The 16,844-nt window shown below is 33.7% G+C and overlaps 1 protein-coding gene across 2 annotated transcripts in view; it reads left to right on the top strand.

Moving 5' to 3' along the window:
- The window catches only part of LOC100373463 (aryl hydrocarbon receptor nuclear translocator 2-like), a 67,788-nt gene that overhangs the window by 1,684 nt on the left and 49,260 nt on the right, over positions 1 to 16,844 (top strand). For both annotated transcript variants that reach the window (XM_006813965.3, XM_085506961.1), the window contains exon 2: positions 5,543 to 5,582. In XM_006813965.3, the coding sequence (XP_006814028.1) occupies positions 5,543 to 5,582 (40 nt within the window). The remainder of the gene's footprint in view (positions 1 to 5,542; positions 5,583 to 16,844) is intronic.

The following is a 16,844-nucleotide window of genomic DNA, read 5'->3' as shown; positions in this document are numbered from 1 at the left end:
ATGGAGTGACCGTAATGCGTACCTTCAATGCCGACAGAATGAAATTGATATATTTTTTATTTTCACAATGTGAATACAAAAAAACTATACACCATTGAGATGTTTCAATGAATTTTATCTCTGTGATTGATGTATGACCATAGATGCCATATGGTAGAAGTGAATAAGGTTGTGAAGAAGTAGAATTCTTGTGTCTGAAATTTCTTGCTGCATTTTTTTTTTTTTTCATAAATATTTGAAAAGATTGAATCAACATTCAGCATTCTTCTCCCATGTAATAAGAGAACTATCAACAAACTGTCAGTCATTTGGAATTCAGAATGAATTTTAATTTTGGGTAAATTTTAATTCAAAATTTATTACCAGTTTACTTTTCCATTAATGATTATGGTTGAACACGAGAAATGATTTCTGAATTCTTCCTCGAAAGCAAACAAAAAATATATATACCTTTGGGTATCAAAGAATTTCAAGTACTTTGCCTTATGCACTTAGAATATAATTATTTGTTGAATAGAACCTTACTTGTTTTTACGCATTTACGAGTATATTATGCAGACTAACTTATGGATACCCTAAATTAGACCTTATTCATTTTCATGGAGTAATGATAACTTGTGCTAGAAGATAGATTTTTTCTTTAACTGTGCAAATTAATCTGTATGAATTACAGGGATAAAAGTATATGACTCAACAATAAGAATTGATCATCCAAGGACACACTCTATTTATTACGTCAAACATTTCTATCAAATCAAATTGTGTTTAAACCATACTTTACCCGCTGAAGTAAATAAAAATGAACATATGTTTTGTCCCTCCCAATACTGAGATTATTTTTTATTTTATTGCCATCTTTATCGTCAGATCATTTAAATTTATGAATATTAGTTTATTCATAAATACTTATTTATTCTCCTGTTTGTAAACTAAATTATCTGTCATACTCTTGCATACCAGTAGTTGTCAGTCTGATTCGTTCAACTTCAACATTGAATTCGGATTGATGTTTAAATTTTGGACAATTGAAACCCACACCCTGTGAAGGGACTTTTCATGTTATATATGAATTATAATGGTAATTTGCAAGAGTTGTGTGATACTTCCTGCTGTCTCTGAGGGTACTTATCAAACATGGGACATATAAGAGAGATTTTGAATGGGGGGGTTGTACAATAAAAGAGTGCTTTAGGGACTTTTCATTGTAGATCCACTGGGATCAAGTTTTCAATAAAGTAGTGTGTATGTGTATAGTAGCGATGACTGGTGCACTCATTACGCCCAATGATCACTCATATAAAACCTGCCAACTGAATTTTTCTCACCGCAACGTTGCTGCCAACATTCAATGTTAAGGTTCTTTATAGACATATAAGCTATTAAATATTAATAAACAAATTATCATATTCCTTTACATACAATGTATTTGTTAATTCAAACTCAAGTCATCAAATTTTGGGCATTTTTACCCAGTAAGAAATATTATAATTGATAAATTTCGAAACATGACAAAACTTTTTCACCAGGAATTGTTAAGAAATCACCAATTTTGTCGGTGTTTGGCACATTTTTGTGCAAAATGTAGCTCGGTGACTTTACCTAAAATTCATTTGTATTTTTTTTAGTAGCAGCGTAAAATAATGCCATATAGTAATTTATAAAAGTTACTCGTTAAAATACATTTATTGATTTAGAATTTCCATATATATACTCTTGTGGCTATGTGAGTATTTTGGGTTCAAACTGAATTAAAAAGTTAAATGTATTTTTTTTTTCTCACTTTCTCAATTATATTGCCATATCATTATGGTGCAAAAAATAGTTGTAGAAAAATTTCTTGGAAAATAGAGACATTTTCATTGGAACATTGTTTTAAATTATATCACTGAATTCGTTCTATTAGAAGCACATGTGAAACAAATATTTCTTGCACACCAGCAGTACTTGTTAAGAGCAATGGCAAAAAGTCAGCCTTGATATAACCAGCAACAGCATCCTAGTTATATTTCCGCTGACATGCTACATTGATGGTAAAAATATACAAAAATGGATGACTTTGTATTTTATGAGGGTTACCCTGAAGGGAAACAATTGACTGTTGCTCATTTTCTGTTGTGACATTCTACTAAATTTTGACATCAATCCTGAAATAGTATTTGATAATTTATACCAGTATTGTAACGTTTTTTTCTACAAAGCTAGGGATGCTTTTATGGGCATATTTTTTAGTGTTTCAAGTTTCAAAAACTGTTTTGGCATATTATTTTGTCCCTGAAATGACAATATAATGAATAAATAAATAAATACAATAATAGTATACTGTTTACCTATGGTAAATTATTTCAGACCAGTTTGCAGTAATTTAAATCCAATTCCATCCAATTTCAACTTTTTTTGTTAATTTGGTTTTCGTACATTATAAAACATTGATTTCAATATTTTTAAAATTTCTCCATCCATTATGTAAGCCTACCTGAGTTGAGTACAAATTTTCAAGATGAGGTGTAGTTTTGACCATGGAATGTTCCTGTTTCAAATTATTTAATTTCAGAAACTTTTGTTTTACTACTAAAATGTGTTCACTTTGGATGTTCATACCATCTTAAACTCATCAGTTGTTGAATTTATTCATTGTCAATGCAATAATAAATAACAAACCGCTATCGTGTATAAAATTCCGTTTACATTTTGTGGTTTTCTTTTGTTTGTGAAATGGCTTCCCTGCCTTTTATATAGCTTGATACAGATTTCTGCCAGCGGCTTGCATACAATTAAATGAAGCATGCGCTTGCATATTGACAAAGTAAAAGTGAAATCAGTCTGACGTGCATCTGTTAATGAAACAACAATCGCCGTCATTTGCATATTTCAAGAGGTGAGGATGGAAGTCACAACCTTGCCCCTCTGCAGACCTTCCCACCCCACCACAAGGAATGGAAAGTTCCTACTGTTTTAAATTACCCTGGAATAACTTTGACCTCTTGGTTTCCATACTATTATTGGTTCAAGCTGTTTATATGGGAAAAAAGTAGACAGGGCAATTTGTTGTCAAAAAGTAATATGTGGAAGTCCTGTAGTGTTTGAAAATGAGTTCATCTGAGAGCCATTATAGATGCTTAACAACATTATTCACTTTCATCTGAACTTTGAACACTTTTAGCACAAAATTAACTTACATAATTTTTTTCAATATACTTTCATAATCTTGATCAAGAATTCAGTCAATGATAAATGTTCATTTGGTGCAAAATTATCATAGAAATTGGCAAAATATTGCTCCAAAATGCTGGTGGACAAAAAATATAGCATTCTATGAGTTAAAAATAAATTTTGTGTACAATGCATTATCTTTCTGTTTCCAGTTACTGTTCTACTGAATCAGGGTTGGGCCATCTTTAATTCTGGGGGCTGTGTAAGATTTTAAAATGTCTTAGCCATGATACATTATAAATGTAGTCAATTGTTTCGCAATGATATCAAATTACTGTATTTACTCTATTGGTAGTGCATAAACTTTAATATACCGGATTCTGTCCGAAAAATCGCCCTGGGCAGTTTAACGGCTAGTGGGCCCTTATTTGGGGTTCAAATTTTCAAAAAATTATCATCAAATATTTTTAGGGGGCTTATATTTTCATTGAAAAATCCACCTACGCCGACTTTCAACACCAGCAGTTGAACCACCCAAAACGAAAGAACTAAAATTGTATACATTTTTTCCTAGCTGGTTTAATAAGTAGACAGTGCATCTTTCTCCAATAAAATCACATTAACAAACATCGTGCGCCAAATACAATTATTTTGTTTCATTTTATTAGTAACGAAAGTATATGTTAAAAGAAGTTTCAAATAACAACGAACACAACTGCATTGCTTAGTAGCGAATGATCGTGGTAGCACAATCCGGTAATGCTGCGTTTTACAATTGTTGATTACCGGTATTACCTAGTAATGATTATAATAACGTGCAAAAAATAAATTCGTTGAATTTGAAGTTGAAATTTCAACTTATTTCATCGTAAGCGAATGATTCCGATCGCATTTTCAACACTTGATGCTGTAGAAATGAATATCCGCCATGTTTTGAACTGACCTGACAGGTCAAATCAATAATTAACCAATGAAAACGATGGATGATGCCAACATGTTCAAATTACCATAACACATTTAAATATGTTAATGTTATTGAACCCAGCATGGAAGAGATTTGCCGATGTTGTTGTACGATCTTTTGGCTTGGATTTTGATGGGAAAGCGGCATGATTTGTTTTCAAATAAAAAAGCAGTTGTTTTCAAAAGATAAACTGAGCATTTGAAGAATAGTTTAACATTATTTACAGCGATAACAACTCATTGTCGAAACGAAGCTAACCCATTCACACAAGTCGCAATACACATCAATACCCTTGATGTGACTACGGCGAAACTTTTGGGCATCAGAAAAGATTAAAATAGCACCTAAAAAAACTGCCGAAAAATCGCCCTGGGCGGTTTCTTGGTTCCAATTTATTTTTTAAAAAACCCGAACTGCCGTTTAACGGCCCTGGGTGAATTTATGGCAGAATCCGGTATATACTAAGTACATGTAGCATAAATCGTATTATGAATAATACAGTATACAATAACTATTGGTTTACATATTGGTTCATAAACCTGACAATATTGTAGTATTTTTGGCAATCAGAGTCTCAGCAATTTCTAATGTAAAAAAAAATGTTATCTATATCACAAATGATGTAAACTGCTTAATTCTCCCTGCTAGAAATTTTCAGGATTTAATAATTTTATGACATTCATGAAAATAAAATTTGTCTTATAAAATTAAAGTGGTTTACAGTATTTGTTTCTCAACTTATATGTATATTCCCTTGGTGCATCATTTATCACCCCTACCTTTTATCGTCCCCCCATTAGTCTTGTGTAAGTTCATTTCTATTTAGTGGAGAGTCATGTTTTAGGAAGACATATATGAAACAGTAAAGTATTTTTAGCTCCGCTGTCAACTTTGTCGAGCGAAGCTTATCATATGAGTGATTGTCCGTCGGTGTCAGTCGTCGTTCGTGTCAATGTTTTACTTTTTTGACTTCTTCTTGAAAACTACAAGCCTGAATGCTTTGATACTTGGCGTGTATGTACCTGAGGTAGACCTCTCTTAGATTTGTTCATTTCATGATGATATCTTGCAATTCTCTAATTTTGGTGAATATTTTTGTCATTTTTGGTAAAAAGTGATATTTTCGACTTCTGGTTAAAAACCAAAAGTCCAATTGCTTTGATATTATATATATAGGTACTACATGTGGACCTCTCTCAGATTTGTTCATTTCGTGATGATATCTTCAATTATCTAATTTTGATGAATATTTATGTAATTTTTGGTAGCAAGTCCAAATACTATACATACTATACATATTGTTCATTTTCTAATGATATCTTCAGTTCTTTAATTGAAATATGCCTTGCTAACAGCGGAGCTATCTCAGTCGAGAGACTGCTTGTTATTTATTTTCAATGATGGAGATTATTCTTGTATTTTTTTCAGGAATAGATGACCTGCAGGGTGGGAGAAAAAGAAAGCTAGGGTGAGTACTTGTTTTTAGCTCCGCTGTCGACTTTGTCGAGCGGAGCTTATCATATGAGTGATTGTCTGTCGTCGTCCGTGTCAATGTTTTATTTGTTTGACTTCTTCTTGAAAACTACAAGCCTGAATGCTTTGATACTTGGTGTGTATGTACCTTGGGTGGACCTCTCTCAGATTTGTTCATTTCATGATGATATCTTCAATTCTCTAATTTTGATGAATATTTTGATGAATATTTTTGGTAAAAAGTGATATTTTCGACTTCTTGTTGAAAATCGCAAGTCTGATTGTTTTTATATTACATATATAGGTACTACATGTGGACCTCTTTCAGATTTGTTAATTTCGTGGTGATATCTTCAATTATGTAATTTTGATGATTGTTTTTGTCATTTTTGCTGAAAAGTGATATTTTTAAATTCTTGTTGAAAACAGCAAGTCCCATTGCTTTGATACTATACATATTGTTTATTTTCTAATGATATCTTCTGTTCTTTAATTGAAATGTGCATTGCTAACAGCGGAGCTATCTCAGCCGACAGGCTGCTTGTTTAACATCAGTATGTCTGTTGCTCTCAGACTCGAGGCAACCCCTTTCTATTCAGGAAATCGCAAGAAATTTGATGTCATCCTTGATGGATGAGTCCAGGGTCAATCTGATGAAGCCAGCATATTTGTGGGTCGCCTCTGATGTTTACATGTAACCTTTTTGCTGTAAAGTATGTATGCACTTATTGACTGGCGATGAGGGCAACAGTAAACATGTACCTATTGGTTGGTCGGCCATGAGGACAGCAGTATACATGGCCAGTCATGAGTGTAACAGCTTAATTTATCTGTTTCCCTGCTTTTATGCAAGGGCCAGTCATTTATAATACATCATGTCCACATTCTTCTACATTCACACATTTGATGTCAGTGTTCTCTAGGTAAATGCCCAAACATGGTGAATAATTTGCATATAAACTTTATAACAACAGCGGTAAATAAAGCCGCACTCTTAGAGCATTCATATTATGTGAAAAATTCATGCAAATTGTATGAAATGAACAATTTAAATTAATGCTTTTTACTACGCCATCATGCTCGTGGTTGTTTTTGCTTTCTATTTGATTGTGTATTTTAATTTCATTGGCTTTCTGATAAATGTAATTGTTAATGGATTCATAAGGATTTGATTGTTTTCTGGGAGCTGCAGAAATTCGAATTCTGGTGAAACCACACAAATTTTGACTATAAGATATGGACTTACAATTTTTCTAATAATCCGAACACTCCAATAGAACTCATCTAAAAGTTAAGCATGGTAAAACCACCATGCTTGAACGACCGGCAATGAGGGGAACACTGACATGGAAACTTGCATCCAAAATGTGAGACTGTTTCATTTTCAGCGTGGGATAGTTATTACCCTGGGTTATATTTATTATACTGTAAATGAATGAACAAATAATGTGACTTCCTTCTCGAAGATTTATATCATTGTCTTGTTTCCCCCCATACATGTGCAGATAAAATGCCTATTAAATTGTACCCTGAACTATTCCCAAAGGAATGCCATTTTAGGAAGAGTTCAGAAACTGTTGTTGTTTGTGTACGAGTACATTGTACATAGAATTGTGTCCCCCCCATGTGACCGTGGTTGACCAATGAAACAGAATCTAAATGTGCAGTGATACAATGTTGCTGTTTTCCTTTATGGGTAGCTTGCTCTGGGTCAACTCTATATACATTTAGCTTTTGCTGATGTCAGCCTGGATGTCACACAACTGTCTCCAATACCAGTTGCTGGAAGACGGTTGAAGAATTCAATAAAAAATAACAAAGACGATTAGATTTGTATTGTCCATGCCCACTGTGGGTGGGCATATCACAGATGAACCATTGTCAGCATTTATCGGCTTGTAAACTTCAATAGGAAGTTAGTTCAAACAAAGTGAATTGTTATTAATTAATCTTCATGTCCTCCGAATTTACTACGATAAGTTATAAAGATTAAACCCCAGCAACCTCATTAGTATTGTCCCGACTCTGTGATTACTAAGATCGGCAAACAACGAAGTCTATTATTCATGCTCAGCTTTACGTGCTTTTACAGCGTGTTCTCGTAGACAGTGGGTTGGATATTGATCATGATAACGTCTGGCCCCAGGATGAGATCATGTTGTTATTTACAGGTGGATGAATCAGTACAAAGGTGTGCCCTCGTTGATTGTCCTCCCGGGATTCGCATTGTAATCTGTGATCTCACTTTGAAGCATGATACCATTGATTTGTTTGACGACAGGCTGGGTAATCTACAAATTCAAATCATGATGTCATGAAATTAGAATAGTTAATAATGATTAGTTGATTCAGCTCTACTAGATGTTATGCCGTACCTGATCTCGCTTTAGGGGGATGTGAATAATCAAAACATGTGCACCTCAAGTTAAGTTAAATATTCACCTCTTCCTTCTCCCTCAAATGAAAGTTTGCAAGTGTGAAGTAAATGTAACTATTATACTATTATCTTCAACCCCCCTCTTTCTCTCTCTCCCTAAACGAAGCTTGTTGGTGTGGATGATTTCACCACAGTCCCTCTATCACAGTCCCTCTATAGAAGGATAGAGGGACTGTGATTTCACAAATACATGACAGGAATTAACTATTAGACACAACACTGTTTTTGACAGTACATCTTTCTGTTATATGACTAGTGTAGAAACTTTAAGTTATTGTGTTCCACTGTTTGTACAAACATTGAGGAATCTTTCCTTGGATACATGGGTTCCTTCAAATATTAAGTCATAGCTTTTCATATTTCTTGACAATACTGGAAATAAAAAATTCATAGTGAAATGAATGGAGAGTACGGCTGTGCAAAACATTTATATGCACGCATACTCATGTTACAGGTACATGTACATGCCCTTGGAGCATTCCCCCTAAACAATGTAGTTGTATTTACAGTACTCAGTCTGGAAGTTAGATTGCTTTGTATACTAAACAATCCGCTCTAAAGAGTTCGTAATCTGTATTGTGTATCTGGGTGTGACGTTCATCTCACCAGTTGTCCTCCTTGCCAGCAGGCCAAGTTTTGTATGCTCAGCGATTTTCATGAGTTGTTGATTCACCAGTATCAGTTGGAGTGAATAGTACTTTGTTTGGTATTTTTTCAAGTTTAAGTGCTCTTATCATTGAAATAACATGTTATCGCTGAGAAAAATATCTGATTGCCTCATTTAGCTGACAGCTCGCTGTAAATACGATTTGTAATGCTTGCCGCTGGTCTGTGGTGCCATGCACAATGTATTCGCCCAGTTGGCCTGCTTCATGCTGTTTTTCAAGTGGGTGGAAATGAAGAATTCAACATGACTGTCTTATTATTGAGTCATTCAATAAGCTGTATCGAGGAAACTATTGAAATAACTACCGATACTCTTTTTTTAACAAAATCCAGACTGAATGTCTATTTTTCATGCTTTCTAGAAAGAATATTAGAGGTAAACTATAGACAATTTGTTGAGATCAAGATTTGGGATTCTGAATTTCCAAGCAGGTGGGGGGCGGGGGGCGGTAGGGGGGTAGGTATTGATTTTGAATGCATAAATTTTGTGATGTACCCTCGGTAACTAGGTCTCAACCTTTTTCGCCATCAGTTCTCTCCTTTCATCACAAAATAGTCCCGCTTACAGTCTGCATTATCTTTCAGAAGATTGGGACAAAAATGGACAAATTTTTTGACTGAAAACTGACTCAAATTTTGTCTGTTGGCTCCAAAATTAAAGTTCATTTCCAGAAATATTGAAGAATATTAGACAAAAAGTGTATTTGGAGAGAGTCTGGTGGTGAAAAGGTTATATTGCCTTTCAGTTAGCATCCATAAAGATAATACTTGACAATTATATTTAATGAAACCTCCTCCCTATACTGCAATTTATAAATTGCTCAGAAGATGAATAAATTGGCTTGAAAACCTTTATAATTGATATACAACTTTCAAAAAAAAAAGTCTTACCATTGTTTCAGTTAATATCTGAATTGAACATGCAAAATCGATCCAGATAATATTCTTTTTTTTAATTTTTTTTAACCTTTTCACCATCAACCTATTCTCACCCAATTTTTTCAGCAATTTTTTTGAGTCAGCAATAAAATTTGAGTTAATTTACAGTTTCACTGAAGAAATTTGACTATTTTTGTCCCAATCTTTGAAGAACAGTGCAGACTATAAACAGGACTATTTTGTGAATTTGTGATGAAAAGAGGGAACTGGCGGTGAAAAGATCAACAGAACCTAAATAATGTATGTGTTTTTTGGTCATCCTCTGAAAGGAGGTCAGTTGTAACCTCCCAGCATGCACCTGGAGTGCCTACGTGCACCCCAATCATCTGTCCAAAATAATTTGATTCATTGTGTCAGGTTAACAACTAAATACTGATAACAGAAAACAGTATTGCATCCCTCCTCTCCAAATTGAAAATTTATCTTGAAAAAATATAACACAACTAAAAGCAAAAAATCTCAATGTATTTACCTGGGTGGCGAATTCTTTTTTATGTTTAAATTGAAATCTAAACAAAAGGGGCTTAGGAAATGGTTTTGACAGCTGAATTGTCGGGTCAAAGGTCAATGGGGCTATCAGTATTATCTTCTCATGGATTCTTGTTGAAGTAGCGTACTTTGCCCGCCATTGAATTAATGTCCTACAAAATGTAAAAATAAAGAAGGAAATTTGAAAATGTAGTCTGGTGAAACTTCTGATGTAGTGTGATAATTCTTTTAATGTACTGTAAAATATGTTATTCTAACTAGAATTAATTTTCGCTGAAAAGACTTTTTGGATGTTTTGGATAGAATTTATTTTCACTGATTTTTGACAAGTTGAATGTAAAATATAGGAAAAAAGGCTTAAATGTAGTCTGCTCAAACTTTTGATGTAGTCTGCTCAAACTTTTGATATAGTCTGCTCAAACTTTTGATGTAGTCTGGTCAAGCTTTCAATGTAGTCTGCTCAAACTTTTGATGTAGTCTGCTCAAACTTCTATCATATATCTACATGCAATATAAAATAAACAGGTTTGTCTTATTTTAAAAACAATTTTGCTCAGAATGCCTTATTAACATTTTCTGATATGACAAGCGATCACAGAATAATTGAAATTTTATACAATTTATCTTCATCACAGTTGCGGATAGACCCTTTCTTGTCCCAAAATGAGGGGTTCTTTCTTTCCCTTTGTGCCTGGAATTTGAGGTTAGACAACCTCTGAGTTTTGTGAATATTCTCTGTCGTCTGCTTGGAATATTTGAGTGGGAGAAGGGAGGATATTCCACTACAGTGTGTCCTTGAGAAGAGCTAGGAAATGCTTACAAAATAATTACTCAATGAAGTACATGAATAAAGCACATGCTTTTTAGTGTCTCAGTTGTCAGAATCAGCATTCACTCATTCTGTTGCATTTGTTTGAACAGAGACAACTCTAAAAATACAAATATGTACTGGAAATATTTTGCACACTTGTCAACACTATTATAAAATCTATAAAATAACTATAACAAAATACTGTAGAATAAATTATTTTTGCTATTTTTGCTGAAGGGTTGGTTCAGTGAATATAAAATCCAGTGAATATACTTTTTCTTTTTTTATATTTCACATTCACATTGAAAATAAATCCATGCAAAACACCTAAAAAGCCTTTCAGCGAAAATTAACATAACTAAAATAAAGTATTTTACAGTAGTTCAACTTACAGTCTGTTGTTTTTCACATAAAATGTTTTGGATTGAAAACTAGAGGCAATGTCAAATTGAATTTAGTGAAAAATCCAGAAAATGAAAATTTCAACAATTTGATCGGTAAAAAAAATGGTGCTCAAAGGTTAATAATCTGCGCAGCTTTACATAAGTGTAATTTGGAGAAAAAATTGTACATTCTGTATACAAAAGTACTGTAAATGTAAATTGCTTAAAGGAAAATTATGCACCTATTGATTATGTTACTGCATATATTTGCAATGTATTGTGGGAAAAAAACTTCTCATTGTATATTATGAAAAAAAACAATTTTCTTGCAGCGAAAATTTCTCTTGGTTCCTATGACACAAAGTATCAGTGACTTTTGCAAATTTTTGTCTTCGCTATCAATCTCAAATTATCTAATCGCAAAAATTAAGTATAAAATGTTTTAAAGGGTGGTCATCGTGTCGTACAATATGGGACTCCTACAACCCAAACACGCACTGAAGATTTTCCCCAATTATTTAATTTTTTACCTATCCACGAAATAATAAGTCAAAATTATACATGGTGATATGTTAGGTAACATCATGATGAATATGTCGGCTTTTTACATATGTGTAGCAAAACATCATTTTACTCCATGTGTGTTCATTTGGTATCACAATAGTCATTTTTGGGCCAATATTACATGGATTAAAAAATAGGAATAAATTGAAGAAAACACATATAATGAATGAAACCTGATCAGCATATAAGTTCTCCCAAGATACATCTTAACATCAGCTCTATGATCTCACATTCTTGAACAATAGATGGATTACCTGCTTAGAAAGACGAAAACAAATGTTTACATAGGAGTGCTTTTGTTGTCATCTTTTATCTGTAACATGTTCTCATCCATTCAACTTGTGTGCCTGAAAAGTGAGATACATTATAATGATATTTTGCTTTAACATATAGAAATCATTTGAAAAATTGCAATTTTTTTCTGTATTTTTCTTAGAAATATCATGAGTAAAAAACACCTTTGATGTCTTTTGTTCAAATCAGTAATTATGTAATACTTTTGACATCACAAATTGTGAACAATATTTCATTTCCTATTTAATTCTGTTCCAAAATTTAGAGACTTTTAGAACTCTATTTTATTGAAAGTCAAAAGACGACACAACACTTAAAATAATGACAGCTTTTCAATTTCAGATGTAAATATAATTTTTCAAATTTTATAACTTTTTTTTTTTTTGATTAGTACAATCACACAGATGAAATGTTGATACGTGGATTTCAGTTGTAAAGCTGTACAAGTCTTGTCTCGTTTCTGGCATGTTTACATTAATTCAACCCTTCCAACTTTGCATCATCTTTTTAGGGAGGAATCATTTATATTCTATTGGCTCTCTTGAAAATCAGAGTACGCATTGTACGTTCTCTGTGCTCCGAGATAAGATTTTGAGATTCGGCAATTACTGATGACAGAGGCACTGTATTTATCATATAATTTATTAATCCCTGGTTGCTCATTGACTGGACTTTATTTCTCTAACCTATAATGCAATATTATGTATCATCAAATTTATCATGCTTTTACTAGCTTGACTCGTAAATGCGCTTATCTCCCACAACATCGCTCTCATGAGTTTCTGATGGTGAGAAGTTGCTGGGATGTCGAACATTTACAAATTCTCAGAAAGTTATGTTTCAATAAAAAAATTTTGCTGCAAGTCAAAAATGTTTTTGTTTTTTTTGGCGTGGGATTTTACATACACTGTGAACCATTTATGATAATAGAGGATTTTCCGTACAATTGCGAGATCTCGCGAGATGCATGAAAGACGCGCGTCGAACGTCTGCCGCAAAAATCGAACGGTTTAATTTTGAACTAGAATTTCTTTATTTCGTAGCTCACATCGACCGGCCGATCTTCGACAGAGGAATATTGCTTCCGAATACCCTTACTTAATCGAATTGCCTATCATCAAATGTGGACAGCACATTATTAAGCATGGAAATGTCCGTGAAAATACTTTCGCGTTTGTCGAATCCTACGCGATGTTTGACGCCACCACGACACTATGACCTTTGTTTGTCCTGTATTTACGTTCGATTTCACGCATAACGCGGGATTCTCGCAGTGAACGGAAAATGGTCTATTTGTTTTGGTCGTTTGAAACGTGTGTGTTTTTAAATAGACCTGATACAGTAGAGAAAACAAAGTTTACCTGCACCTCTTTTTTCCATAGTTTTACAAAAACATTTGATCGAAACCTGTGTTGTTACTTTTTGTCTATAAATAATTCTCACTTTGAAAACACAGTGACATCTAGTCGCGTCATATGATATAATGTCACATGATATTGTATTGTATTGTATATTCTCACTATTGAAAATCTGTGTAATGGTACTTTTAATCACCATGTTTTATAACTTGCTTTTAAGTTGGAATGATAATAATTGAATATAGCAAAATTTTGGGATAATTCCACCGATCATCAAGAATCATATCTACATCTAATTTGCATATATGCATGTACCGGTATGTTACAGAAAGTTACCATAATATTTTTTTAACATCTTTTTGGTAAACAGAATTCGTTATGTAATAAAATCTTTCTTCTTATTTGTCTAGCTGGTTTATTTTCAGAATATGGATAATTTTGCCCCTAATGTCACTTTTTATCAACCTTATCTTATAAGCCATATTGTGTAATAACCACATTGTATCTCAACAGTGATACTGATCTAAATATGCAAAGTTGGACGTCACTGCTGACATTTCTTTCATTGTACATGTAACCAAAGGATGCTCAAACTTTCCAGGTTTTTTATTCGGTCTGATAACTGTCTAGTCCCTGGATTATGGTAAAATGATGCATGTTGGCTAGCTCATACCGTACTCGACCGCGTTAGCGCCCATGCCCAGGCAAGCGCCCACCCCCCACTTTTGCGCAATTTTTATATTTGGGGTCACATTCGGCAAAGCACCCACCCCTTCAAAATGCAACTAATTTAAAACTTGGTCTTGCGTAACGAATTTTGGTAATCGTTTTCATATGATACAGCATGAATATCGATCACTGTGAACATGTTGTGAATGCGCAGAATACGGTAACCGTGCGTAAACTGCGCTTCGACAATGACCTGTTAATACAAGTAAAATGCGATAAATATTTCATGCCATATTCAGTTTACCTCTCAAAAATGGCTAGTTACTAGTTTTTTGGAAAAACCATGTCGTTTATTCGCTGAAATCAATTCCAACAGATCGTACTTCGACATCGATAATTCACTTCTGCATTGCGTTATCGGAATATCTTCAGGAATTTCCGAAGAATTGCGTCAGTCAAAACACAGCATTCTGATTAGTTAATAACCAACTTGACCCATTAGGTCAAAGGACGCTGCTGTTGGGTCAAATCTGCAAATGCATCAAGGCGGAAAGTGATTTTCATCAAGGTACGTAATTAATATTGTAATAAAATGTGCGTATTTTTTGTGATCATTTCTGTTTCTTCATTGTGAAAATCAATGACGATGCAACTAATTTAGTAATTTGATTTTCCTTCAAAGACGTAATCTGTCACTTGATGAATCAAAATTTTCATTTGCACTTTTTTTCGAGGGGGGTGCTCGGGTAAGCGCCCACCCCTAAAAAATCAATATTTTCTGAGTTGAGGCCCCTGGGCGCTAACGCGGTCGAGTACGGTAAGTGTACTATAGAAGCATGTTGAAATAGCTGCATGCAATTTTAGCGGATTTGATACTTGGCATAAATTAACAGAATCTTATTTTAGCTAAAGTGTTGACTATCCCCCTGTGCGAACAGACTTTCTGTTAAATTAGCTGCATCTAGAATTAGCGAAATTACAGATTTGCTAAAATAGCTAAAATAACATGCTAGCTAAAAAGATATGGTTTACAGTTTTTTTAAAATTATTATTCAGTCCCTTGAAAAATTATAAAAGTATATCATGAATCAGCGGAATCAATGCCGTATTACATTGTAAAATTACATGTAGCTCAACCTTTTCACCACCAGACTTTTTGCCCAAACGTTTCTGCAATTTTTTTCTTGTATTCTCCAATATTTCTGGAAATGAACCGTAAATTTGGAGTAAACAGACTAAGATGTAGCTAAGGCTTGAGGATTTGTATACAGTAATCGGAACATAAAAATCTGGGGTGCTTCCTAATTACACTTAACAGTTTTTAGTCCTGTTTCAGACGCAGTCCGAAAACGGGGACTTATGTTTTGACCTCCGTGTGTGCGTGTGCGTGTGTCCGGACCTGTATCTTAGAAATGCCTGGACCAATCACAATCAAACTTCACACATATGCACGTCAATTTGTTTCATGATCTCATTCAAGATGGCCGAATGGCGGCCATTTTTGTGCTAAAAATCATCAAAATCAAGCATTTCTCGGCTGTTTACAGATGGATTTTGTTCAAACCTTGTATATACGTTGTACATTATAGGACCTTGATGCACACCATTTTGTTTTACGATCTGATGATTTTTGTTCTAAAAAATCATAAAAATCAAACTTGGTTTATACATTAGACATTATGGGATCTTGATCAGATTAGATTCAAAATGGCCAACTGGCGGCCATTTTGTTTTAATGAATGTGGTTCGCGTGCCATATGTCTGACTTGTTTTGACTGATTATGTTCAAATTTTTAATATTCATTATACATCATGTCATAGATATACGGATATATTGGTTTGATGATCCTTTTCAAAGTGGCCAAATGGTGGCTATTTTTGTGCTAAAAAAATCATCAAATATCAAGCATTTCTGGCATTTTCGGATAGACTTTGTTCAAACTTATAACATACATTAGACATTACAGGTTCCTGATGCATGTCATTTTATTTGTCAGATTGGATTCAAAATGGCTGACTGGCGGCCATTTTGTTTTAATGATTGGGCTTCTAGAGCCATATCCTTTAAATGCTTTGACTGATTATATTCAAATTATATATATTCGTCATACATCATACATATATATATACATGTATTCAAAATGGCTGATTTTGAATGCTATTCCAGAGCAATATCTCTCAATATGGACAAGTACTTGTTTGATGATCAGATACAAATGTCAATCATTTTAATGTTAAAAACTCATATTCCTGACATGGTTCTATTCCAGCTATATTACTATAAACAAAACTATATATCTTAAATTTGATAACTAACGGGGACTGTGGCATGCATGGCTTGTTCTGGTTGTATTGTGTCTGATTGTGTACTGTAAGCTCAGTTATTCGATAGATGTGTATTTCTCTTGCAATCAGTCTGACAGGCCAACACCGGCTTGTGGATGGGAAAAAAATATCATTATCAATGGAATTTAAAATGTTTTCCATGAGAGAAAATATCAGTTTTAGTTATAAATTGCGAAACAATCAAAACCATATGATGTGATAATTTTAAGCATGATAGAAAAAAATTCCACATATAATTTATCAGTTATGATGGAAAGTGATTTTCCATCAAAAAACCATTACACATTATAGGTTATGCTGG

This window comes from Saccoglossus kowalevskii, chromosome 13 (assembly GCF_978046115.1).
Source record: "Saccoglossus kowalevskii chromosome 13, keSacKowa6.1, whole genome shotgun sequence".
Classification (NCBI taxonomy): Eukaryota; Metazoa; Hemichordata; class Enteropneusta; family Harrimaniidae; genus Saccoglossus; species Saccoglossus kowalevskii.
Note: the sequence above shows the minus strand (reverse complement) of the source record. Positions and strands in the feature narration are given on the sequence as shown.